Raw genomic sequence first — 26,698 nt, forward strand, 5'->3', positions numbered from 1 at the left:
GACCTCTTGCCGATCGGGCGCTGCCGCTGCCTCCTCCCGGCACGGCCCCGCGGGGGAGGAGACCCTCGGAAGTGGCCCCGTGTGTCCAGCCCCTCGCCCTGGGCTACCGCCTGCCCATTCTGCCGGGCCCGCTCTCGGCGGGCCGAGCCCCGGGCGGGAGACCCCGGCCACCCCCCGCACCTGCGGGCACATCTGTCGCGGGGACCGCTGCCTCCAGCTGCGAGCACAGCTGGGGGTGGTGATGTCGGTCCAGCTGCGGGCACATCTGCCCTGACGGGGCCGGCGGTTCTCAGGGCCCGGGCACTGTGGCTGGGGACGGGGTGCGGGGTGTCGCCTCCAGCTGCGGGCGCATCTGTCCTGCAGCTGCCGCGGGAAGGAGCCCCCGGGCTGCGCCCCCCGCCCCCCCCCCCCCGGCGGCAGGTACGTCCCTCCCCGCCAGCATCCCCCTCCCTCCATCCCTCCTTCCCTGCCTCCCTCCCTCCTGCCCGCCCTCCGCCTGCATGGAGAGAGCCACAGAATGGCGGAGCGAGAGAAAGGAGCCGCATCCCCGCCCGCCTCCTCCCCCTTCCTGGGGCTGCACCTCGCCTCGCCCCCCAATTTCAGGTACCGGCCGCTCCCCCATCCCGGGGACCCCCGTGGGGCTGCCCCTGTCCCCCGCCCCGGGCAGCGCTCCCCATCTGCTGCAGCCCCCCGCCCCGCACGGCCGCGCCGGGTCCCCCGCCTCGTCCAGCGCTTCTGCCTCCCCTCCGCGCATCCCTTCGGCCCCCCACCCACCCCACACATCCCTTCAGCCCCACCTCAACCCCAGGCACCGCTGAACCCCTACCCCACACATTACTCCAGCCCCCCCATCACTGCTTCAGCCCACCCACCCCATATGTTGCTTCAGCCTTCCCCCCCCAGCCTATGTTGGCCCTCACCCCATGTAGCACTGCAGCTCCTGCCAGCCCTCTGCTTGGCCCCGTGTCCCCCTCCAACCCTGGCCTCCTTACCTGTCTTGTCTCCTCTTCAAACACCTCTCCTCATGAAAAAAAGCTTAATCTCTTTCCCCACCCCTAGGAAAGCCTTTTTCTAGTGCTTTCCTAGAAATGCCAGGTGCTCCCACTTCCTTCCTACCCCTGTGAAACAGGAGCCCCAGGTGAGACGGTGAGAGAGTGCCAGAATTGATCCTCTTGGCAATATCTAGTGCTCTCATCGATTTGGGACGCAGGGGGCTGTCTCTCCTCTGAAACCTGGCAAGGCTGCTCACGGGGACTTCCGATGGCAGGGGCCAGGCCAGGGATGGCTGGAGGTGCCAACCTGCAGCAGCTGGAGGCTTCGGAGCCTCCTGAGGGCAGCTCCGGGACAGGGATGCGCTGGGCGGGTAAGGGAGCTCTGCCACGGCCTGCAGGTGCCTGGCCTTGGTTGCCTGCCATGAGGGGGAGGCTCGCTGCTTCTGGGCAGCCGTGCCGTTGTCAGCCATTGCTCTCTGCTTGCCTCTGGCACCCAGGGGTGCTGTGGGGGAGCTGTCTGAGAAGGGGGGATGAATACCATCTGCTTTGTGTGATAAAATTTTGGGGAGGCAGAGGAGGGGATGGTCCACGCTTGGGGCCATGGCTGAGCTCGTGCCTGCCTCTGGCAGGCCCCAGCCCCTCGGGTGTGGGGACCAGTGGGTCCTTGCGAGGAAGCTGTCAGCTGCGGTTGAGCTATGGTGGTGCTCAGGCAATTTAACCCTGAAGGGCTCCTCTGCTCCTGGAGCCCCTTCGCCGGGTGGCTCCGGGGCTTCGGCAGCCGCCTCCTATTGCAGCACTGCCTGCGACAGCTGCTGGGAGCTGTTGCAACATGGCTGGGTAAACCCTGCAAATCGAGCGATTAAATGCCGCCTCTGGAAATGTCCACCATGGAGAAGGGGCTTGGCCACCGACCCAGGGGCTGGAGGCTGAGCTGCCGAGCAGCTCTGGGCTTGTGAGAGGGTCGGGCTCACCACCCGGCACTGTCCTGGATGCAGCGGCTGTCCCCCGGGCACCCTCCTGCTCCCCAGCAAACAGTGGTGCCCCAGGAGGGAGAAGGAGGTGCTGCTTCTTGCTGTTGGAAAGGGAGCCCTGTCAGCCTGTCCCGGGGGAGAACTGGCATCCGCGGGGGAGGCTGCAAAGCCGGGCAGAGAGCTGGGGAGTCGGGGCAGGAGTGCGAGATCTTCCCTGGGTGCCAAGCTCGGGGTGTGAGACTTGAAGTGGAAGGAGATGCCAGTGATGTCTCTGAGCCTTGGGCAGGGTCTGGCAGATCAGAGGTGACGTTGTGGCGGGGAGCGGCGCGTGAGGAGGGAGCCCCTGCTCACGAAATATTTGCGAGCTGGGTTACGTGGCACAGCTTGGGCCATGCCTGTCCCAGGTCCTGCGTCTCCACCGCGGGGGTTCAGCGAGGGGCCATCCCCCATGGCGAAGCTGGAGCCGGCCAGCAGCTGGTGGCGAGGTCCTGAGCAAGCCCTGCCCTCTGCCCCAGCTTGCTGCTTGCGGGATGAAGCGTTTCAGCTTTTCTGCCCACTGGTACGTGTGCCCGCTCTTCCAGCTCCCTGAGGGGCAACATGCTGGCCCAAGCACTGGGTGATTGGGTGGCTTCAATCGAGAGAGGACTTGGTCCTAGCCAGCAAGTGGCCCAGTGGGCTGGGGTCTGAAGCTCTGAAGAGGCCGTGGATGGTGGTGTGGCAGATCCCCATTCCCGGTGATGGTTTGGTGTTGTCTGAGAAGAGGTGGGAGGAGAAGGATGGTGAGTTGAGCTCTGCTTTAGCCAGAAGGACCTCCAGAGGTGGCTGCTCAGCATGACAAGAACAACAGCATTTTAGGAGACAGCAATAAAAAAGTTTTTCTCACCCAGCCTCCCCGTTGCTCTTGATCCTCCAGAAGCCTTGCGATCGGGGCTGTGCCCTGCTGGGGCTCCTTGGCATCTTTCCCTGGGACAGCATGTCGCAGCTCCTCACCCTGCCAAGAAGCTTTGCCAGTGCTTTGGGCTGTGTTTTCCTGTGAGGAGCTCTTTGGGACTGGGGGTCCCTCTGCTCAGTGTAAGAGGGGCCGGGAGGGCTGGCACAGCTGGGGCACAGCTGGGTGCAGGGCCCTGCAGCGCTCGCCCTGCCGGCTGCCTGCCCCGCTGCCCCAGGAGCGTGGAGCTGATGTAGTGGGGACCTGGGCTGCGGGTCAGTGACTGATCTCCTCTATCTCCTTCTGGTTTCCCTAATAAAAGCAAAGAGCATGGACCTAGCTGCTGGGACAGGAAGGCTCCTAGGGAAAGAAACCCTTAGGGACTTACTTGCACGTGTCAGGAGAACGTGGGAAAACTACGCAGCTCCTCAGGGAGCCCCGTGGGAAATCACAGCCCTTTCCCATACCACTGCCAGGGCCTCTTGGGGGGGAAGTCTCCGGGGGGAAGGACACCCCTCCGTCTCCTCAGAAAGTTCAAGGAAGCACCTTCAGGCTGAGGCAAAGATCAATCCCCAGCACTATGGGTTGTTTTATGTGGCTGCTGTGCTCACCTGGAGCTGTCAGAGGAGCCTGTTTGGAGGCAGCGAGCTGGGTATCACCGTGGGGCTACCTGTTGTCTCGTGAGGGGAGACAAAAGGGCTGTCTTCTTCTGATGGAGAGAGACGTGCCTTCTCCTTGGTTCAAACAAAAGAGCCTCTGTGGCTCTAGCAGTGGAAGAAAAAACCCGGGGCCAGCCAACTGTAAGGTAGTACTTTGTTTTTTTCCCCAACACTGCTGGTTACAGGACTTCTGCAGAGCGCTGCCTGGGAGCAGGGTATCGGAGTGCAGCCTGGGCAGCCGGGCTCGGTGGAGCCCCCAGCTCCATCGTGGCATGCTACCCTGGCCAAGTTCCCACGTGGGAAATCCCATGCGGCGGCAGCGGGCTGGGGAGGCGATGCTGGACACCCCCTTTTCCCTGGCAGGGGATGGAGTGGAGGGAGGTGCAGCAGCCAGGCTTGACTGTAAGGCTGTTGTTAGGGCTGCGATCAAGCTGCTCCTGCTAAAGGCAGGTAACGGCTGCCTCTGCTCACGCACCCACGTGCGCTCCCTCACTTGCAGCTCCCGGGTGACCCGAGTTTATCAGTTCTTGTGCATTCAGCAGGGCTGCCACTGGCGAGGGAAGTTGGCCAAAATACCTGTGTAGGTCCTGCTCAGATTTTTATGGGCAGTGGTGGAGCAAAGGAGAGTCAGAGCTGTTTCATTTTGCTGGCATTTTTAGCCTTTTTGAGAAGCAAGAGAGAAAGGCAGGAGTGTTTTCAGCACAGGGAGTGGGCGGACAGCCTTCCTTGTATGCCCTAGAAAGTCCTGGAGCATAGAATCATAGAATTGTTTGGGTTGGAAGGGACCTTAAAGATCATCTAGTTCCAATCCCCCTGCCATGGGCAGGGACACCTTCCACTAGACGAGGTTGCTCAAAGCCCCATCCAACCTGGTCTTGAACACTTCCAGGGATGGGGCATCCACAGCTTCTCTGGGCAACCTGTCCCAGTGCCTCACCACCCTCATACTGAAGAATTTCTTGTATCTAATCCAAACCTACCCTCTTTCAGTTTAAAGCCACTACTCCTTGTCCTATCACTGCATGTCCTTGTAAAAAGTCCCTCCCCAGCTTTCTTGTAGGCCCCCTTTAAGCACTGGAAGGCTGCAGTAAGGTCTTCCCCGAAGCCTCCTCTGCTTCAGGCTGAACAACCCCAGCTCTCAGGCTGTCTTCATAGGAGAGCTGTCCCATCCCTCTGATCATTTTTGTGGCCCTCCTCTGGACTCAGTCCAACAGGTCCATGTCTTTCCTGTGCTGAGGGCTCCAGAGCTGGACGCGGGACTCCAGGTGGGGTCTCACCAGAGCGTAATAGAATCACCTCCCTTGGCCTACTGACTGTGCTTCTTTTGATGCAGCCCAGGATACGGTTGGCCTTCTGGGCTGCAGGCATACATTGCCAGGTCATGTTCAGCTTCTCATCAACCAACATCCCCACGTCCTTCTCACGGTTGCTCTCAATCCATTCTCCACCCAGCCTGTATTTGTGCTTGGGATTGCCCCAACCCACGTGCAGGAACTTGCACTTGGCCTTGTTGAACCTCATGAGGTTTGCACAGGCCCACCTCTCTAGCCTGTCAAGGTCCCTCTGGAGGGCATCCCTTCCCTCCAGCATGACGACCGCACACACAGCTTGGTGTCGTCAGCAAACTTGCAGAGGATGCACTCAATCCAATCCCACTGTCCATGTTGTCAACGAAGATGTTAAACAGCGCTGGTCCCAGTGCCGACCCCTGAGGAATGCCACTCACCACTGGTCTCCACTTGGACATTGAGAGGACATCCAGCCAATTCCTTATCCACTGAGTAGTCTTTCCATCAAATCGATGTCTCTCCAATTTAGAGACAAGGATGTCATGCAGGACAGCATCAAATGCTTTGCGCAAGTCCAGGTAGATGATATCAGTCGCTCTTCCCTTATCCACCAAAGCTGTAACCGCATTGTAGAAGACCACCAAATTTGTCAGGCACGGTTTGGCCTTAGTGAAGCTATGTTGGCTGTCACCAATCACCTCCGTGTTTTCCATGTGCCTTAGCATAGTTTCCAGGAGGATCAGCTCCATGATCTTGCCAGGCACAGAGGTGAGACTGACTGGCCTGTAGTCCCCAGGTCTTCCTTTTTTCCCTTTTTAAAAACAGGGGTTATGTTTCCCCTTTTCCAGTCAGTGGGAACTTCACCAGACTGCCATGACTTCTCAAATGCAATGTACAGTGGCTTAGTAACTTCATCTGCCAGTTCCCTCAGGACCCATGGATGCACCTCATCAGGTCCCATGGACTTGTGTACCTTCAGGTTCCTTCAGTGGTCTTGAACCTGATCTTTTCCTACAGTGAGTGGTTCTTCATTCTCTTAGTCCTTGCCTGCATCAGTGTGAGAGGAGAAAAGAGCGGGATTAACACAGAGATAGAAATTTCTTTATTCGTTGCATTAAGTGAGCAGGTTTTGAGCAGACGAGGTGCCTCCAGGCAGAGCAGATAGGGAAGATGGAGCCCTGGATACAGTTATCGGGGAGCTGAGAGACAATGAACGCAGTATCACGAGTGACATTTGCTGGTGCCATGGCATTGACGCAGTGACAATTTAGCTCAGTGGAGAGGTCCAGGCCAGCTGGTGAGCTGGACCTCTGTGAACATCACCCACCTTCACCCAGACAGGGGTGATGCCGCATCCCAAGCAGCTGGCAGTGCCGGGCGGACTGGTGGGAGACACGTCTGTCAATCACAGCCCCTGGGCTGGGGGGCCGAGGAGAGCTCCTGGGGTGGGTGCCAGAGAGGGGCAGGAGAGCACTGCTGCAATGAGCAGCAGTGGGACACGGCCCCACTGGGCAGTGTACATGCAGCTGGTGGGGAGGGGGATGCCCTGTCCCCATCTCAGAATCACAGAATCACTAAGGTTGGAAACGATCTTCAAGATCATCAAGTCCAACCATTAATCCAGCGCCACCATGTACCCTAGACCGTGTCCCGAAGCGCCACAACCACACATTTTTTGAACACTTCCAGAGATGGCGACTCCACCACCTCCCTTGGGCAGCCTGTTCCAATGCCTGACCACTCTCTGTCAGTAAAGAAATTTTTCCTAATATCCAATCTAAACCTCCCCTGGTGTAACTTGAGGCCATTTCCTCTCATCCTATCACTGGTTCCTTGGGAGAAGAGACCAACACCCACCTCACTGCAACCCCCTTTCAGGTAGTTGTAGAGAGCGATAAGGTCTCCCCTCAGCCTCCTCTTCTCCAGACTAAACAACCCCAGTTCCCTCAGCTGCTCCTCGTAAGACTTGTGCTCCAGACCCCTCACCAGCTTCATTGCCCTTCTTTGGACACGCTCCAGCACCTCAATGTCCTTCTTGTAGTGAGGGGCCCAAAACTGAACACAGGATTCAAGGTGTGGTCTCACCAGTGCCGAGTACAGGGGCACGATCACTTCCTTACTTCTGCTGGCCACACTATTTCTGATACAGGCCAGGACGCTGTTGGCCTTCTTGGCCACCATCTTGAAATTGGGGTGGGCGCCTCTTTCCCAGAGCTGCTTTGACTCCATTCCGATAGGGCGAGGGGCGAACAGCTCCGCAGAGGCTCACGATCTGCCCGAGCCAGCGGGCGGTGAGTGGGTCTGTGGGGCACGGGGGTGATGGAGGGTTATCTGAGGCCACTACACCAACAGTTCGTCGGCAACGCCTGGAAAGGCCCCTATTTCCTCCGGCAGCAGAAGAGGGGTGGGAGCTGGCAGAGCAGCTCACCGGGTACTTCTTAACAGGGGTTAGAGGTTGGGGAAGCTCCTGAGGCGGGAGGGGGGCTTGGGGTTAGGTAGGGGGGCAGGTGGGGAAGGGGCAGTGCTCTGCGCCGACTGGGCTTTCCCCTTGGCGAAGGCGCCTCTGCTTGGGGAACGCGTCCGGCAGCGACACCGGTCCCGCCGTGCTGGAAACGCTCCGGCCTTTGCGTCGGTGAGCTGGCCCACGAGAAGCCGTACCAGCTACCCAGCGAGAAGCCGTACGAACGCTCCCGTCAGGAAGGGATCCCAGCACTGCGGCGCCACGGAGAGGGGCAGAGCCCCTTGCCCCTGGCTGGGCCAGCGGTGCTGCGAGGCGGGAGGAGGAGGAGACTGGGTAGTGCGGGTGTCCGTGCTGGGGCAAGCAGATCCCCTGTGCCCGCTGTGGGTGCTGGGGAGCGGGCGCTGGAGCAGGACCAGGAGCCGGGCTGGCTGGCTGGCAGGCGGAGGCAGTCAGCATCCCCGGCAGAGTGCAAGGAAGGACTTGGCGCTGGCTCAGCTGGGGAGGTTTTTGGTTTCGTGCTGGGTTTTTTTTTTTCCCCTCCAGGACAAGCTGATTCCATCTATTTTTAATGAGCTTCCCCAGGTTGCGCAGTGAGGAGACGGAGCAGCGCCGGCAGGCAGAGTGCGCCGGGGCAGGCGGAGTGGCGGCGGGTGCCCAGGTCTCGGCCGTCATTTCCCTCACTCCTCCTTACCCCAGGCCTGGGGGTCTTTTTTGGGGAGGGAGCGTGTCCCCCAGGGAAGGGGGGTCCTCCTCAATGCATCTGCCTTGAAAATGGAGTCGAGCACCGAGGAGGAGAGCTGGCTGGAAGATCAGTGGGAGAAATGGTAGGGGACCGGCCGGGCCTTGGGGAGGGGGCTGTCCTGTGGGCGTGCAGGGGGACAAGGGGCAGCCCCTCATCTCTGGGCACATCACCCTTCTCCATGAGTGATGGCCGCAGGACAGCAGCAAACTTGGCACTCAGTCGAGCCCCAAGTTCTCCCGGCTGCGCAGGGAGCTGCGCAGCAGCCGGGCGCCGGAGCCAGCCGCATCCTGCTGCACACCAGCACCCGCGCGCAGGGCCGGTGCTGGACACCTTGCGCCGCGTCTCCCCGTCCCCAAGAGCACGGGCAGGGCCGACTGTCTCCATCCCGGAGCGAGGGGCACTGCCACCCACCCCAGCTGCTCCTGCAGAGCCGGGGAGCCCCTGCCAGCCCCTCGGCAGCGTTGCGCCTCTCACCGGGACCCCGCAGCACCGGCTGCGCTCCTGCGCCATGCTGGGTGGGGGGCCCAGGCATTAGCAGCTGATGGTGTCCCACCCTGGCGACCCGCGTAACCAGAGAAGAAATCGATTTCCGCTTTGAAGGCTCATCATGAGGCTCCTGCTCCGTGTTCCCTCCCTCCTGCAGGCAGCAGCAGGAGATGGGGGGGGAGTGTCTGGACACCCCACCCTGTACTGAAGGCTGCGTGTGTGCCCCCCCCAGTGCAAATTGTAGGGGCTGCCTTCACCCCAGGGAACCCACCGCTGGTGGGGTCCTTCCAAATGCGGAGGGGAGATGCTGCTTCCCCCACGGGCTTCTCCTGCTCCTTCCCCCCACCGATGACCAGGACAAGGGAGGTGTTGCCCCTCCATGGCACTACAAGAAGGAAGTTCCAAGGTGTGCGAGCGATGCTTAAAGCGAGGGTGGGAGCTCTGCAGGTCACAAAATACCCTTCTCCTTCCTTCCCTGCTGGTGAGGGCCAAGCCGGAGAGGGGTGACGGGCTCGGCGTGGTGCTTCCACCCGAGCACCTCCCAGCCTGAGGAGCTGGGAGCAAGCGGAAATGGCAGCAAGCAAAGCGGCACCCGCGGTCACTCCGAGACAAAACTCGGAGTGCTGAGTTTGCTGGCAGAGGACTTTCAAGCTGAGCTCTTTTGTTTACCCCTGTGGTAATGAATAAGCGAGAGGAGCACTGCGGTACTACCACGGGGAAATGTTTTAATGCACAGAAGCCAGGAGCGCCTCGCCATCCCTCTGGGGACACAAGCAGGCACGCGAGGAGCCCACTCGTCAGCGCGTTTCCAGCTGCTAGAAGGGTATCTTTGTAAACTTTTTAAAGGGGTGCAATGAGCCTGCGGGGCCGACAGCCATAAGGGACCTCTGAGGCCATGCAGGCAGGCTCGGCAGCACCGACGGCTGTGGGGGTGCCCGCAGTCGCCCCGGGAAGTTAATTTGGTGCAGAGGGAAATCACTGCCCTCGCTTACTGCAGGCACCTAGGCTGTGACGTCCCTCCCAGCCGCGGCTCAGGGGCTGGTGGTGCCACGGCCAGCGGGTTTGCGGTGCTTGCAGGCTCTGTGGGTCTTGATGTGGTCCCCCACCCCAGCAGGTTCATCCTCCAGCTGTGCCCTGCCAGGACCCCCAGTGCTTCTTCCCCTCCCTGTAACCCCGGCCTTTGCCCCGCTGGGTGTTTGCGCCCAGCTGGGACAACCCCAGAGCCTCCCTGGGTGGGTGGGAGCCGAACCTCTTGGGTCAGGGCTGGCTGTTCCATCTGTCCCACCCTCTCCCAGCCTGCACTTCCCGGCTGGCTTTGGTCAGGCAGGGGCTGGTTTGGGGCACACTCCTCCTGCCTCCCCTCCGCCGTGGACCGTGCCAAGCCCAGCCGTTTGGTGGGGACAGACCCATCCCCTCTAGAAGGAGCCTGCTTCCCAGTCTTTCTCCCAGTAAAGGCTGGGAGAGCCTCTCCCAGGGCGGGCCATTCCGCTCCCTGCCCGCAGGCAGCAGCCACCCTGCACCCTCCTGCCCGCCGCCGGCGCGGTGGGTGACTGTGCCATCTCTGCTCCCTCCAGGCTCACCCACGACATCAGCCTTGAGGAGTTTGAGGATGAAGACCTCTCTGAGATCACCGACGAGTGTGGAATCAGCCTCCACTGCAAGGAGAGCCTGGCCCCCCGGGTAAGCGTGATGGGGATGGGGAAGTGGATGGAGACAGGCAGAGTGTGCTGGTGGGGCTGGCAGGGCCAGCAGCTCCTGTGCAGGGCCACCAGGTCCCCATGCCTGTGATGCTTCTTTAACATACCCATTGCCACGACGACCCCAGTGCCCTCGGCTCGGCAGTGCCCTCCCCTCACTGCGGCACAGCACAGACCCTTTCTGACCCAGCCAAATGCAGGGGACAAAAAAGCAGCTCAAAGGCTTTTGGTCCCCACGGTGCTGGAGGGGTTTGAGTTCATTCCTCAGAGATGAGCCTACGGGTTCAGGTGTGACGGGGGGCACGGTCCCCATTCGAGCGGGGTGGCCAGCGAGCCTCTGGCACACAATGAGCATCCTTGGGAAGCAAGGACACGCACGAGGCAGCACCAAAGGTCCCACACGGGCTGTGCCTCCTGCCCCCACGTGCATCCCTGGACCTGCCGGCGCAGCCGGGCTGGCACAGTGCTCACGTGAGGTGTCACTTCTGGCTTGCTAGCTGCCTTCAGCGAGAGCCATCCTCGGGCGTTTTGGAGGTGGGAGGCCTGGAGGCTGGTGAAATAGGGGTGGAGGAGGTGTCTCTGACCCCAGCAGGCAGCAGGTGAGATAAAAACAGGAGCTATAAAACCAAAAAGCAGGTGGTGCAGGCGGGTCTCCCATCCTCCTTAAGCACCCCAGGGCGTGCTGTGGAGACCTCGATGGGGTTCACACCGTTATTTGAACCGCCTGAGAAGGCCACAGGGCAGAAACATGGAGATAAGTTGAGAATTACATTGGATTTGGAAATATGCAGGGCCTCTGCATTTTGCCAATGATGTGTTGCATGCAAAGGGGGAGCAAATACTGGAGGAGCAACCAAATGGTTTGAGAATCATTTCATCCCTCAGGAGAAATATTTCCTCTGTTAAAGGCCCAGCGAGGAGGGGAAAGGCAGAGGAATTTGTTGCAGATGTAAAATTAGAAAGTGAGATTGTGGTGTTGGGAATCCCTCATTGCAGGCAGGAGGGTACAGACAGACCTCATGATGGGAAGTGAAGGTGTCCTGCCGTGCTCACTGCTCTAATTCAAGACCTTCCCAGCAGAAATTCGGCTGCTCCCAGAGATGGGGCTGCCGCTCCACGTATCTGCTCTGGCCGCAGCCTCCTCCCGCTCCAGGACGTTGTAGCCAGGGAAGGATGGGCAGAGCCTGGGCTCGTGGGCTGCATATGCCAAAGGAAGGAGGGATAATGCTGGAGGCAAAACCAACAGCAAACCCAGTGCTGGGTGTCTGTGGGGGCACAGCTGCAGCGAGGGCAGGGCCTCTGGAAGATCCTCCTGCCTGCAATAGGTGAGGCAGGCAGGGGCTGCAGGTGCGTTGCTGGATGCTTCCCGGTAGCCATGCCAGTTCTCCGCTGCTGATAGCACCACTGGACGCTTAGGACAGGATTTTATTTTCCTTACAGAGTGCCAGCCTTTAGCTGAGGTCTGGCAGGGAGGGTAAGGGCAGGGATGGGGGGACTTGCAGCTCAACTGCTGCAGCCTTTCCTTGAGGAAGAAGAAAAATGGACTGTTTCACCCATTTTAAGCAGCTTCCCGAGGGGTTTCTGCATCCCTGCGCTGCGACGCAGAGACCTGAACCCCGGGCAGAGGGTTTGCTCAGGCTCCCGCAGCGAGCCCCATGCCTTCCCCAGGGCCTGCTCACAGCGGCTCTGCACAAGCGCCCGGCCGCGCTGAGAGTCCGCTGGGGCGGAAGCGGGGTGCGAGGCCGCTGCCAGGGAAGCCATGAGCTGTTCGTGACCACAGCAAAGGAAGAAGCCTGCCACGCTCAGGAAAAATGCCTGCTACAGACATGTCCAAACGGTTTATATACGGGACACAGGGGATTGCCCGAGGAGCAGAACCGAAAGCGGCAACAGCAACGGCAGTGAGAGCGGCTTTTCGATCCCAAACGTCGGAGGCGAGAGCCGGGGAGCTTTCAAACCAGACAGCCGCCTGGAGTGAGCTCGGGCCGGCGGGGTTGCAGGGTCTGCCCGGCGGAAGCAGCCAGGCCCGGAGGGAGCGGCTTGGCTGGGTCTGCGCGTGGCACGGGGGCCAGCGAAGCAGTGATGACCCGCGGCCGGCATCGGTGAGCTAATTGCATCACGTGGGGATGGCTGGCTTGGCACGTCAGCCTGACGCCGGGGCCGGGGCCGGGGCGGCCCCATGCTGACATCAGCCCTGCCCGCAGCGTGTTCCCGGCGCCGGTGCCGCAGAGCACGCGCCGTACGTAGGATGGAGGCCTGGCCCCCGTCACTGGTGAAAGCCTGGATGTGGGGCGAGAGGGACCTGCCGGCTCCCCGGATCACACCAGAGCAGGGAGCGATGGGGAAGGGGGAAACACAGGCTCTGGGGAGCGCGGCGAGCCACGGGGTGGGGGCATCCAGCCCCTCTGAGCTCCCTGACCCGGAGGCGGGTGTCCCAAGAGAGGTGCTGGCATGGTACCTGCCCCGGCGGCGAGCAGGGAAGCGCCGGGAAGGAGCGAGGGGACAGACCCTGCCGCAGGGCTGGGAGGGCGGCTGCTGGGTGGGGACGGCCGGTGACCTCGGTGAGGTCTGGGCAGAGCTGCTCGGCGGGCAGAAGCACGCAGCGTCAGGAACAGGCAGTCATTGAGGATATCAACACCCAAACAGAGGTGGGGTTTGGGGGTTTTTTCGGTCCTGGAAAAATGAAGATGACTTCATCGTGGGCTATTTTAGCAGCTCTCCAGAAAAAGCGCCTTAGACACACAGAAACTGCAAGGAGGCGTAGATTGATGTTTGTGCAAGAGGGAACTCCATCCATCGACACGGACTGCTCCTCATGGAGAGCACGTACCAAGAACAGGCTACTCCCCAACGCAGCTGAAACACCCCTTAATTTCAACAAGAAGTCCTGGGTGAATGAAAACAGCGAGCGAAGTGAAGCGAGAGGCGGGCTGAGGAGAGGGCTCATCGGAGGAGCAGAGCTGCCCTTACAACTGCTGAAGGCAGGGCAGGAGGCCGGCTGGGGAGCAGCGGGGGCTGCCGGGGCGAGGGACCCCCGCCTTGCAAATGGCAGCAGTCGGGCGCATTGAGAGGGATGGTTGCAACAGAAGCACCAGGCCTTTGCTTTGGGTTTGGCCTTGGTTTGGTGGAAAGGTGGGGTGATGACCCCTGGTTTCAGCAAGATGGATCCTGGAACAACCAGGCTGCAGTTAACAGAGGCTCGGTGCTGCATCTGCATTCCAGGAGCTGCGGGTTAATGCAGGAATGGGGAAAACAAAAAAAAAAAAGAAAAACAAGAAATACTATTCTTGGAAATACCTGCGAGCACGAGAACAAGTGCCCAAAGGAAAAGAGCAGATATTGGGCTGTGCTGAGTCTTCATGGTCTTCATGGAGAGGCCTGAACCTGCCATGAAGATATAGGTATGTGGAGAAAAAAAAACCCAGAAGACTTTGTTTTTACAGCATAAGACCGCTGGAAATGCCGGGGTCCTCTTGCTGTTTGCCATCATGGATCCAGTGCGCTGCAGGCAGCAGCACCCCTGGAAGGCCAGCGGGACCCACTGCAAAGGGGGGAGCAGCCTCCATGAGCTGGCTAACCTGCTGGTCCGGGGACCGGCAGGGAGCCGGCGGCACAGGCGGACCGGGAGTAGAGGATGCAGCAGCAAGGCGGCTGCTGACTCCGGGCAGGTTTTCCAAGGCTGTTCCATGAAGCTGCCTCCGTGATCCATCGCCAGCTGCGGCTGCGCCAGGCGAGGGGCAGAGAGGCTTCTCCTGGCACTTTGAAGCCGGGAGCAAAGCCGTCACACCCAGGTGGTAGAGAGAGGGGACACAGTTGTCCCCTCCCCTTGTTTCCCCACGCTGATAAAATGCTTTCCCCAGCCATAGGTTTTGTCAGTCCTCCTCCGACAGGGAAGGCTTGCAGGGGTGGGGGAGCAGGGATGAGCTTTTTGCCTGCTTGACCGTAGCGGGACGGACCAGGGCCACTCAAGCAACAGCCCATGTATCGCCCCGATCCCCGTGCAAGGGCCTGTCATTCCTAGAGAAGCGAGCAGCATCTGTCCCCGCCCGGGATCGGCGGCAGTCCCCATGCAGGGGTTCCCTGGCTACACCAGTGCTCCCGGGGTGCTCCCAGCACCTCGCAATTGCAACAGGGCTTGAGCTGCTCCAACCTCACCCTGGAGCCATCATCAGGACCATCAGAGACCAGTTTCTGGACACTGTGAGCTCTTGCCATTCAGACAGCACCCTGCGGGGATGTACACAAGATGCACACCTGGATGCTGATACAGTCACGGGGAGGCTCACACCTCCATTACAGAGCCGTCCCTGGGGTGGCCACAACGCTGGTGTGCTCCTGCTGCTGCTCTCTCCCGCTGCAGGATTCAGGCACTGGTACTGCTGTCCCACACGCCCTAATCGCTCCCACAGGCCAAAGCAACTTTGGGAAGTCACCTCACTATTGCATCTGTGCTGAGTTGTGAGCGCACCCAGGCTGGCCTTAGGTTACATGAACTTGTTCCTAGAGGGGTCCCGAGGCACCCTGTTCTGGTGGGACACTGCCCTTCCAGTTAGAAAGGCTTCCCAACCTCTAGTCCCTGCCCTTGCTTTGCAGACCACCGCAGGTCCGACTTGGATGGTAAGGTGATCTGTTGCTGTGCGCTTTCAGAATCACTTGGTTGTGCTACCGTCCATTAATAAGTACCTGCAGTGGCTGTAGCTTCCTCCTAGCTATTGAACCTGGAATGGTGCATCCCTCCTAGTGCACCCTTTTCTTCAGAACAGGTACTGTTTTGCTTTTCTGTATCCTTCTGGGACTTTCCCTCCTCTGTGAGTTTTCCGAGTGATTGCTACAGCTACAGGATTACTGAGGCAGCATCATTAGCAGTCTGTGTTGGATGTCACCAGCTGACTCTGATATACCTACCTTAGCTATGATCTATTTAGCTGGCGTTTCCTCCCAGTTCTTTTCCTGTGCCTCAGTTCCCTTGTTAAAATCTGTGTGATTTGCCCCGGGCAACTGGTGCCACAGAAACACAGAACTTGTATGAAGGCAAACAGCAAATACAAGGGAGTTAAATGTTTGAAGCCTTGAGAGGGTAGGTTTTGGTGGCAGTGCTCCTCTGGGTGCTCACCCAGTGCCTGCCAGGACCACAGCAGGGACACTCGGGTGAAATGGTCCCTGTGAGAGCGTTCATGCTGTGCCTGTGGTAGGCAAAGCCCTGCCTGTGCTGGCCTTAGCCTGGCTATTTAGGAGCCAGTAGCAGCAGGAGCTCTTGTCGGGGCTGCCAGAGCTGCCCCTGGCAGGCTGCTGGGGCTGTTCCTTCTCCCATGGCTCAAGGGGCATCCTCCGTGCAGCCGGAGACACGGATAGCATCAGCTGCAAAGAAGTGTCCTTCTCCACCTCTGCCCGCGGACGAGCTTTGTTATCACAAACAGCTGATAACACGGGGAATTCGACTGGCTAATGCCAAGTCGCAGCCTTTATTGCTGGCCACAGCAACCTGTGAACGTGCAAGCTCTGGTGACTGCAACGAGGGCGGCTCAGGAAGGAAACCACTGACCTTTAAACACCTGCAGCCGTGGGGGGACATCGCCGCCTCTTCGCCCAGCAATGCAGCCGTGAGGGCACCCGCTCCCCGCAGCCCTCACGGGCCATGGTGGCCACCTTGCTCCAAGGGCAAAGAATGCAAGGGGAAAGAGTGGGGCTGCCCCGGGCCAGAGCACAGCCACTGCCGGCGGGTGACTGAAAAGCTAATGCCAGGCTGCTGGCTCATCGGGCATCCCTTCTGCACGGCTTCATGTCCCGATATATACAAATGCAGGGTGTACGGGAAGAGGAGAAGGCCAAGGGGGATGTAATTGCTGTCCCCGGCTGCCTAATGGGTGTTACAGAGAGCCTGACTCCTCTCGGAGGTGTGCAGTGAAAATTTCAACCCCACAGAGAGAAAAAGTAGTAGCAGTGTGGCATTGGCACCAGTGCCCAACGCGGTGGTGGGTTCTCTGTCTGTGAGGATATTCAAATGTGATGGGCAAGGCCCCAAGCGACCTCCAACCAAAATCGTTGCATGCTTGTATGAGTCCCAGTTGCCAGGACAGGAACCAAGAAAGGGCACGGTCTGCCTTGGAGGAAGAGTTGTAGGACAGCCTAGGTTGGAAGGGACCTTGAAAGATCACCTGGTCCAACCTTTCATAGGACAGGGAGCCCAGATGAGGTTATCTAGCACCCTGTCCTGTCACGCCTTGAAAACCTCTGGCGATGGGCACACTACCAGCTCCCTGGGGAGGCTGTTGCGCCGAATGATTGTTCTCACTGTAAAAAAAAGTCCCTGTTATGGCGAGAGGAAGCCTGGGGTGTGCGCATTTGTGCGCTTCGCGGTGAACGTGACGGCGAGGTGTACCTACAGGCACCTGCCGGGAGTGAGGCGACGGGAGTGTCCCCTCATCCGGGGGCAGCCGGCAAGGACGGATACTTCCTGGGGAGGCGGGGAGGGGTCGCGGGGCTCCCCGGCCTGGGAATAACATCCCTGCCCCTTTAAAAGGAAGAGGCCGCCGGGTGCTGATGCGGCTGTACCGGTGCCGGCCTCCCCCTCCCCCCCCGCCTCTTCCCCGGCCCCGGCGGGAGGCGGCGGCGGCTGCCGCCCTCCTGGTGGCCTGATCGCGGCCGCTAATCCCGGCAGGGCCATGTGAGCCGGGCGGGCGGCGGGGCCCGGGCGGCGGGCGGCGGGGAGGCCAGCCGGCTGCAGGCGGAGATGCTCCAGCTCGACCTCATCGACGCGGCGGGGGACGCCCCGGCCGAGGAGCAAACGGCGCCCGAGCCGCTGCAGAAAGACCCCCCGGCCGGGACCACGGATGTCTACAGGCCGAAGCGACCCACAACTCTCAACCTCTTCCCGCAGGTGCCTCGCAGCCAGGTGAGGACGGGACGGGGCGGGGAAGGGTAGGGGCGAGAGGGTCGAGTGGGTCCGGGGAGGAGGAGGAGTAGGAGGAGGAGGGGGATGCTCCCGCCGCCGAGAGCTTTTGTCTCAGAAGGGTGGAGGGGAGAGGCTCCGCTGCCCCTCCCTGCGAAACCCGGCGGGGCGGCCGCCCCCCCCCCGGCGGTCACTGCCCCCCACCCCGGGAGTCCCTACCTGCCGCAGCCCCGGGCCGGGTGCGGCGCAGCCTCGGTCCCTACTGCAGAGCCGGAGGGAGTGGTCTGCAGGTTTGGGAGGCACCGGGGGGGAGGACACGGGGACGTGCCCGCCCCCTTGCACTGCCGAGCCCCCGCAGGCTGTGCCCCCTGCCCGGGCACTGCGCTCGGTGGGGGGACTAAGGGGCCGGGTGGGTCCTTCTTCCATCCCTGCTGCCGAGGTGGGGACAGAACAGGCTGTGGCAGGGATGAGCTGTGCCCCCAGCAGAGCCTGTGGGGCCTGGCAGAGAGCTGTGGGGCAGGAGGAAGGTGGGAGCAGGGAAGGGACCCTGTGGGGATGGAGAGCAAACGAGGCATGGCATACCGAATGCATGAATAAGCCATCGCGGGACGGGGCACCATGCCACAGGGCTGGCGAGCCCAGAGCCAGCACCACTGGCCAACATCTGGCTGGGCTGCAGCCCCAGGGCAGGACGGTGACACCGGGTGCCCCGTGCCTGCCAGTGGGGACTTGGCGGCCACCACTCCTGAGCAGTGGCGCTCGGCAAAAGAAACATTAATGTCAGTGCCCTGTGCAAAATTGGTGACAGAGCAGCAACACCCAAAATGGTGGCTGGGAGGACAAGGGGGTTCTGTTGTCTTGCTCACACTTGGATTTTCCACAAGGTTTTGGAAGGTTTTCCCCGAGACTGCCGGCCTCACGCAGCCCTGGGGTTGCTGTCATCCCTGGGGCAGGTGGCATTTCAGTGCCCCACAGGCTGACCCTCTGAGGGGCGGCCAGAGTCCCTTTGCCCCATCTCTCCCACAAACTTTGCAGACCCATGCAAGATGTGCGACGCGCAGGGCTATTTTTGCCACACTGCCACGTTCAGCAGTGCCTCCTGCCAAGTAGGAGGATTTTCGTTGTCGTGACGTTCAGCTGAGGAGCGTGAAGTGAGAGGCAGGTGTCCCTGTGGGTGACAGATGGGGAGTAGTCGGGGCTGGGTGTCACCAGCCCAGCACAGGCAGCTGATGCCAGCTCTCTGCCTGAGGCCACGGGTGCGAGGGAGGGGGGAGGAGGAGGAGGAGAAGGAGGAAGAAAGCACAGAGCCAGAATGGATCCCTGCGGGGCAGCTGGCACCGGGGACAAAGGCAACAGGGCTGGGAGGCGGGGGGAGCCCCACGGAGCATAATGGACAAGAGGACAGTGTCAGCCTTGTCCCACCCTCTGAGGGGACCCTGAGGAGCAAGTGGCACGTGGCAGCCACATCCATCTGGGGGTATGGGGGATGGCAGGGCCCCCCTCTCGGGCAGCCGGCCCCAACCCCAGTGTCCAGGGGTGGCAGCAGGCCTGCAGAGTGGGATTTGGGGCGATGCATAGACATTGGGCTGGGGAGGGGGAGCTGATGGTCCCCTCGCAGGGGGATGCTGGAGGCTGCGGGGCTACAGGCATGGCTGGAGCTGAGGGCATGGGGAACAGGAGGTGGGGGCTTTGCCACAGCGGGAGCCCTGAGCCAGCGGAGATGGGAGCACAGGGCTGGGGCATGGCTGGCCAGGGAGGGCAGCGCTGTCGGTGGCACCTAGTGAGAGGCAGAAGTGCTGGAGGCAAGCTGGCTGTGAGGTGCTTGGGGTGCCTCTTCTGGGCACCTACCTCTAGCCAAAGGCAGTTTTTCCCTGCCCATGTGTGGTGGCCTGAGGAGAGGACAGGGTGCAGGGCATCCCTTGGGGATCTGCCTGGAAGATCTGCCTGCCACCTGCACCCTCCTGGCCTGCCTCCCTCCCTCCTCCTGCAGCTGGTCAGAAGAGGGACCGTGGCTGCGTGTCCTCACTTGAATGCCCGGTCAGAGCACTGGGCTGTCCGCCCATGCCTCCACCAGCCTCCTCGTGCCGGGCAGGGTGGGCACATGCAGGGCACCGTGCCACCCTCTGCTCCGGCTTCTCCTGGCGGGGCCAGGAGCTGGCTCGGTGATGTCTCGGTTGCTGCTGGGCTGTCTGTGATCATCATCCCAGGCAGGTGGCCCGGAGACGGTGAGAGGAACGTCCCCAACTTCTCAGAGGGGAAGAAATAGCTGCTGGGACTGGCTAGGTTCATCCTCTAAGACCTTGTGAGTGCCTCTCCACCCTGGCTGGGCATTACACACCCCAGAGTGCCCCGGCCCTGTGGGATGGGTGGGCTCGGTGGGCTCTGCCTGCTGCGTTGCTGCCTGCTGTCCTGGTCCGGGCAGCCAGGCTGGCTCGTGTGCTGGCCCCGTGGCACTTTGCACGCAGAGGTTGTTGCTGCGGCAGCTCGCCTGGCCCGCGTCCCGGCCCGTTGTGTCCCTGGGAAAGGCAAGCGGGGACGCACCATTATTTGCCTTGGCACAGGAGGGGCTCGCGGAGGCTGCGCTGGGAGGTCACCAAAGCCCCGTGATGGGGGTCTCTCCCCTCTCCGCATGGAGGCAGGGAGCTGGCAGCCATGGTTCAGCAGCGTGCAACGTGATGGAGTTTCAGGGCACAGGCTGGCTTCGTGTTGGTGGGGAAGCAAAGAAAGGACGGGGCTGTTCCTGCGCTGCTGGTAATAGCTGCAAGGCTGGTGATAAAGCCATGGGAGAATCCAGGGAGTCTCAGCAGGGCTTTGTACTTGAGCAAAAACTAGCGGCATGGAAAATGCCACTGCTGCAGCCGGAGGAGAAACACCGGGTGCCCCGCAGGACGGGCTGGGGGTGGGTGGCCAGGGAGACCTTGGGGGTGGAGGAAAGGATCAGGGCCGGGGCTGGGGCTGCAGCAGGCGGGGTGTCTGGCCCTGCTGAGACAGGGAGGACTTGCCCTCCTTGTCAGAGGGGACCTGGTGGCATTTGGTCCCCGGGCCTCTCAGTGGGGCTGAGCACATGTTCCCCACACACGCGTGTGCACGTGCATGGATGGCCACCCAGGGCACAGCACCCACAGAAACTCACCCGAGCACAGGCAGCCTGATCCTGCCTCTCCTCCGCAGCTGGTTGGGGTTGTTGTCTGCTAGTGAACTCTATATATGCGTGTGCATGTATGGATTTGTGTCCGTACATATATGTGTGTGCATATGTTCACCCCTACATACACCCTCCCGGCTGGCTCCTTTGGCCCTGCTTTGGCCGCCACACCAGCTCTCGCAGCAGCAGCGTGGCGAGATGTGGGGCTAGTGGGGGGGGTCCCCCCAAGCACCGTGCACCCCAGCGTACCCTGGCGAGGGGGGAGCTGGGAAGGGTGCTGCGGACCCAGGGAGGGATGGGTGCCACCGCTGCGCCACGTGCTGTTTACTGTTTGGGCTACAAGGCAGCTTTGTTTTTCTCCTCAGGACACTCTGAATAACAACTCTCTGGGGAAAAAGCACAGTTGGCAGGAGCGGGTGTCCCGGTCATCATCCCCTCTGAAAACGGGTAAGTTCTCCGCCCATTGGCTATGGGCAGCTCCTTGTGCGCTTTCGTGGCTCTCGGGAGCCTGGGGCAAGTGGTGCCGGAGCAGGAGGTTGGGGGAAGACATCCCATGTGGATGCAGGGTACATGTCTGCCTTGAGGCTGGGTGACATCCCTAGCCATCTTCTCTGGCAGGGAGCATCACCCTCTGCGGGGCTGTCAATGCTGCTTTCCTCCCCCACCAGGTGAGCAGACCCCTCCCCACGACCACGTTTGCCTGAGTGATGAGGTCAATCACCAAAACAGCACAACTTCCACCAAAGACCGGGGCACATCCACAGAGAGCCCGTGCCGGCGCACAGCGGCCACCCAGATGGCACCCACCTGCATCACCTCGTCCCGGCCACCCGAGAAGCACCAGGCTACCAGCCGGCCCCCACCGCACGGTGCCAGCGTGGTGGTGGTGACGACGAGGGTCCCCGAGGCCCACCGGGACCGCATCCGCTACCAGACGGACGTGAGGCTGGAGGCCACGGAGGAGATCTACCTGACGCCTGTACAGAAGAACTCAGACCCTCTGGAGACCGACAAGCCATTCCTGTCTCAGTCCAGTGAGAACCGCATGTCCATCAGCTCCGACATTGACACCTCCGGCTATTCAGCCCTGGCAGGGAAAACCAACCCCTCCATTAGTGAGGAGGATGAGGTGCTGGACTACATGTCCTCCCCCGACAAGACGAACCTGCCCAGGGCCTCCTGCGGCAGTGGGAGCGGTGGCTCCCGGCCGGGGCACAACCTTCAGAGAGCCTCGGTGAGTTCGGACACCAGCGCCCTTTCCTATGACTCGGTCAAGTACACACTGGTGGTGGATGAGAATGTGCAGCTGGAGCTGGTCAGCCTCAAGCAATGCTACTCGGGCTACAGTGACGAGAGCGACTCGGCCACTGTCTATGACAACTGCGTCTCCTCGCCCTACGAGTCGGCCATCGGCGAGGAGTATGAGGAGGACGCATTGAAGCGCGACTCGGTCTGCCTCTCCGAGGACTCCACCCCTGAGGCGGACATCCACTTCTCCAAGAAGTTCCTCAACGTCTTCATGAGTGGCCGGGCACGCTCCTCCAGTGAGTGCTGGGTGCCGGGGGGAGGTGGGCTGGTGGCTGCCCGTCCCTGGTACGAAGCTGAGGGCACTCTGAGCCCTGCAGCAAGGTGGAGAGCCACCAGCAGGCACCGGCCCCAGCTCTGCTTGCTGCAGCCTGTGGCTTCATTCCTGGTGGCCGGGGAGGTGTGGGAGGCTTGGAAGAGCCTTGCAGCCTGCAGGTGGAGGATGGCTGGAGGTGTTTCAGGCTGCTTTTTTGGCTAGCCTGAGCTTTGTCATGCTGAGGGGAAGGCTGGGTGGTCTTGCTGGAGGACAGCATCCCTCCTGGAGTATCCCCCTCCTCCCTGAACCCAGAGGAGCACCGGGGCTGGTGGCATGCCCTGTCAGGCAGGGCTTCCTGTGACGCGGCTGGTCGCACAGTGCTGGTGACACCGGCTGCAACAGCTGTGAAACTGTGGGGTGGTGTAGGGAGGTCATGGTCCCACAGCGGGGACCACTAGGTACCAGTGCCATGGCTCTAGCCATGCCTTTCTCTCGTGCGGCACCGCCAGCTTTGTCTTGGACGAGCCATCCCCCCAGGATCATCAGCAGCCTGTTTGGCTTGATGTCCATCCCTTGGCTGTGGTGCTGACCCCTCAGCGCTGAGATGTTCCCTGCTGCCTTTGTCCCCAGGTGCTGAGTCCTTCGGGTTGTTCTCCTGCGTGATCAATGGGGAGGAGCAGGAGCAGACCCACCGTGCCGTCTTTAGGTGAGCTTGCGGGCACGAGCGGTGTCCCCAGCCTCTCATGGGGCAGAGCCGATGCTGCCCTCTCACCACAGCAGGGCCAGCCCAAGCCCTAGTGTTTTGAGCTTTTGGGAAGCTCTGGGGACCAAACCCCTCCCTGTGGCTCGTGTCCTGCCCGGGAGTTACATCTGCCCAGGCTGCTGCAGGGGCAAGACCTCTGAGGGCAGCTGGGACCTCTGGGGAGCAGCATGGGTGGAGCCATAGGGATACCCTTTCCTTAGGTGCCAGGATGCTGCTGCCTTTTGAGCCTAAATCTGCTCAGATTCCTTGTTCAGCATCTCGGGTCCCCATGGCTAATCACACCTGCCAGGGCGCTGCCTTCCTGGGCCGGCGGCAGGTTTTGCATTGCTCCCTGCCCCAGCAGTGTGCTGGTGAGAAGGTCACCAGCACTGCTGGCTGGCCAGGTGCTAGTGCCTCCCTGTCCAGGTTTGTACCTCGCCATGCGGATGAGCTGGAGCTGGAGGTGGATGATCCTTTGCTGGTGGAGGTGCAGGCAGAAGATTATTGGTATGAGGCCTACAACATGAGGACGGGTGACCGGGGCATTTTTCCTGCCTACTATGCTATCGAAGTCACCAAGGACCCAGACCATATAACAGGTACCAAGCCTCTGCGTGCAGCCTGATGATGTCCCCCATCTTGTGTCCACCTCCTCTCTGTTGAGCAGAGCCTGGTGCTGAGCAGGGGGATGGGGGGAGGACCAAGCTGGGTACCCAGCAGAGAGTGATGGGCAGCTTCTGGTGTGATGCCTGGAGCTGGTATCTGGTGCTGTGGGAAGCCTTCCCTGGGCAGGGAAACGTGCAGGGGTGAGAATATGGAGTGGTGAGGTGGATCTTGGCCCATGTTCCTGGTCACAGGAGACAATCTCCGCCGTGTGCTCTCTTCCAGCTCTGGCCAAGAGCAGTGACTGGGTGGACCAGTTTCGGGTGAAGTTCCTCGGCTCGGTGCAGGTTCCCTATCACAAGGGCAACGACGTGCTGTGCGCAGCCATGCAGAAGGTAGTGTCCCACCCCGTCACCAGGAGCAGGAGTGCCCACTCCTTCTGGCAGCAGGGCAGAGCCTCAGCGGGGAAGGGAAGGGAAAGGGTGAGCCATCATAACCGCTCACGAGTGAGACAGGGCTTTGTCTCTCTGCTTCCCCCTGCCCAGATTGCCACCACACGCCGCCTCACTGTGCACTTTAACCCACCCTCCAGCTGCGTCCTGGAGATCAGCGTGTGTGGGGTCAAGATTGCTGTGAAAGCCGATGACTCCAAGGAGCACAGCAAGGTAGTGCCCCACTCCCCGCTCATCTTGTCCCTTCCCTGGCTGCTGCCTCGTGCCCCCTGTGCAGGTCCCGTTTGCATATGAAAATGGAGGGTCTCCACCGTACATCTGAGGGTGTGAGAAACACCATCAGCGGGGTTGTAGGCCCACCTCAGGGTCCCTTGCACCCCACGGGCTCCCAGCTTTTGGCCATACTGCCGGCTGACGCCCTGGCAGCTACCAAGCGTGTTGCTGTGCTGGGATGCTGCGAGCTGAGCCGTGCCGGTAATCTGTCAGCTGCCCCTAAACCTTTCTGCTGCTATTTTGAGTGGTGTCCTCCGGATCTGCCCTGTAATCTCTTTAGCTGGCTATGGCAGGCGGCTGATTAGCGTTCTGCATAAGTAGCTTAGCAAAGCACGGTGAGATGCTGGGCAGAGGCAAGCGAGGGCTTTGCAGCAAGCTGTTGGGAAACCTCCTCTACAGCTGGGGGTAGGAGTAGTTCATGGCTGTGGATGCTGCGGCAGGAAGCTGGGCTGGGGTTTCTACAAGTCCTGCCTGTAGCCAGAGGATGCCATCAACTTGGCTGGTCTTCAAACTTATGTAAATGAGTTCTCATTTCTGGCTGGGTCCCTTTGAACACCCAGGCTTGAATGACTGACTGACTTAGTTTTAAGTTATCCATTCACTTTCCATCTGCTGGTATTTCTGAGAGCCTTTTTCGCGAGGGAGAAGGGCCGTGTGCGCTGGGCAAACAGCAGCGCTGCCTCTAGTCCGAGTACAGCCTAACCCAGGGCCACCAGGGAAGCCTTGCAGGAGATGCCGGAGGTAGAGGCAGCCAGGATGGGAGCCAGCACACACCCTATGTGCAGGTGCTTGGGGCCATCCTCAAACTGCTGCTGGTAGCAGCCCAGGATAAGGCTCCAGTTTATTCTACCACTCAGACTGAGCACCTATTTCCAGGGGCCAGATACTGGCTGTCCCACAGGGGCGGTGGGGAGGAAAGCTTTGACAGGTCCTCTCTCTGTCCCCCAGGTAAACAAGTGTAGCCACTTTTTCCAGCTGAAGAACATTTCCTTCTGTGGGTACCATCCAAAGAACAACAAGTAAGCAGTGGGGCAGTGCGGGACAGCACTTTCAATGCCAGCATCTTGGCACAGAAGCTTCGCTGCCTTCTCGCTCCCTGAGGGCAGCATGGCTGGGGTCAGGAAGGGAAGGGGAGGCTTCCCAGCACCTCGGTCCTGAGGGTTCCCCTTCTGCTATCAGCCCAGCCCTGCAGCTTGATGTAAGGGCAGCCTACAGATGGGAATTGCATCCCAGCTCTGGGCATGGGCTGTGAGAGCTGGTGGCCACTGTGTTTTGGGCGGGGGCGGGTGCAGGTCCCAAACCCCTGTGCTGAGGGCTGGGTAGACCTCAGGGATGCTGGACTACCTGTGCCTGCTTGTCTGCCGGTCCAGTCTTGCCCACTCTCTCTGCCCTCAGATATTTTGGGTTCATCACCAAGCACCCTGCTGACCACAGATTTGCCTGTCATGTCTTTGTCTCGGAGGAGTCCACGAAGCCGCTGGCGGAGTCTGTAGGGTGAGTCTTGGCTGGGCAGGGAGGGAGGCACTCGCTCCCGAAGGGCAGGAAGAATGAGGCAGGCAGGATGAATCCTGTCACCTCCCCATAGGTGTGGGGCTTGGGCCTGGGCCCCAGGCTGGCATCTCTTCCCTCAAGTGAGAGGCTTGGGGCGAGAGCCAGAGCCAACAGGGCTACGGGCAGCCTATTCCTGACAGCACTGGAACAAGTCCCAGTGCAAGGTTTTGCAGGCAGATGGCTGAAAGTCGTGCTCTGTGCAGGGGATCAGAGCAAGGATGGAGACCATGTGGCTCTGATGGCAGCTCTGGGCGCTAACGCAGGAGAGGCCAGGGGCCGGGGGGCTGGAGGTTCAAACTGGCCACAGGCTAGGGAGCAAGGGCAAGAGGGGAAGCAGGGCTCTGTTAAATGCCTCAAAGCTGCTCAGCTTTGCTCGGTGCTGTGTTGCAGGAGGGCTTTTCAGCAATTCTACAAGGAGTATGTGGAGTACACGTGCCCCACGGAGGACATCTACCTGGAGTAGGGGCTGGCACAGGCACCTCCTGCACAGCCAGGGCTGCAGTCTCGCCCCTTCCCCGTGTCGTGCATGGACAAGAGCTGCTTTGAGCCTGGAGGAGGTGGGGGCCCAGGGTAGGGCTCCCCAGGGCATGGAGCACCGCCTCTTTTCATGACTCCCCTTCCTCGGGCTGGGGCTGGGGGGATGGGAGGGGGGAGGGCTGGACAAATTGTGTTTATTGTACAAAATACTCTTAGTTTATTCTATTGGAGAAGCACCCGCTGGATGCCCTGCCTGTGAGCGGTGGAGGGGTGGGCAGCAGCGTGCTCGGGCCCTTTCCTGCTGCAGGCTGGGGTGACAGCATCTCCTCCTTGTGACCATGGCCCAGCTTCCCGTCACATCCTTCTGAGGTGACTTTTAATGCAGTGGCAGAGTTGGACTCTCGCAGTATGAAGACACAGCAGCTACAGCAAACAAGACCCACATGCTGGCTCCTGCCTAGGAGATAGGCTTGCCCTGGGTGGGCCTGCCTCCCTGCCAGGCCCTGGGGACAAGGCTGCTGGGCAGGGGTGATGGAGGGAGCCCCAGTATCTCCTCTGCCAGATCCAGTGCCAGGATGCACTGAGACAGCTCCCCCCTGCCTCTGCCCCCATCCCACCCCCCTTGTATCTGTGCCCTGGGGAGAGAGAAAAACATACTCACCAATACCTCCCTGCAGTAACTGCACCCTGGGGAGGGGAGCCTTTCTCTACCCCTTTCCCCTTCTCCCCCCAGCTGCAGGTGGCAGAGGCAGTGGCACGGCTGGGCCACCCCAGGGTGGT

General features: G+C 60.8%; 1 protein-coding gene across 1 annotated transcript; it reads left to right on the forward strand.

Annotated features, from left to right (window-relative positions):
- Positions 1–221: 221 nt before the first annotated feature.
- MAPK8IP1 (mitogen-activated protein kinase 8 interacting protein 1) lies at positions 222–25,904 on the forward strand (the record flags this gene model as incomplete). Its single annotated transcript, XM_082000288.1, has 12 exons — positions 222–603; positions 10,103–10,208; positions 16,884–17,117; positions 20,625–20,706; positions 20,928–21,803; positions 22,451–22,526; positions 22,989–23,161; positions 23,451–23,560; positions 23,711–23,830; positions 24,839–24,909; positions 25,286–25,384; positions 25,832–25,904. The coding sequence occupies exons 1-12, from the start codon at positions 518–520 to the stop codon at positions 25,902–25,904; spliced, it is 2,106 nt and encodes a 701-aa protein (XP_081856414.1). The 5' UTR covers positions 222–517.
- Between the last annotated feature and the right edge of the window lie 794 nt (positions 25,905–26,698).

The sequence above is a fragment of the Phaethon aethereus genome (assembly GCF_964289735.1).
Source record: "Phaethon aethereus genome assembly, chromosome: 5".
In the NCBI taxonomy this organism is placed as follows: domain Eukaryota; kingdom Metazoa; phylum Chordata; class Aves; order Phaethontiformes; family Phaethontidae; genus Phaethon; species Phaethon aethereus.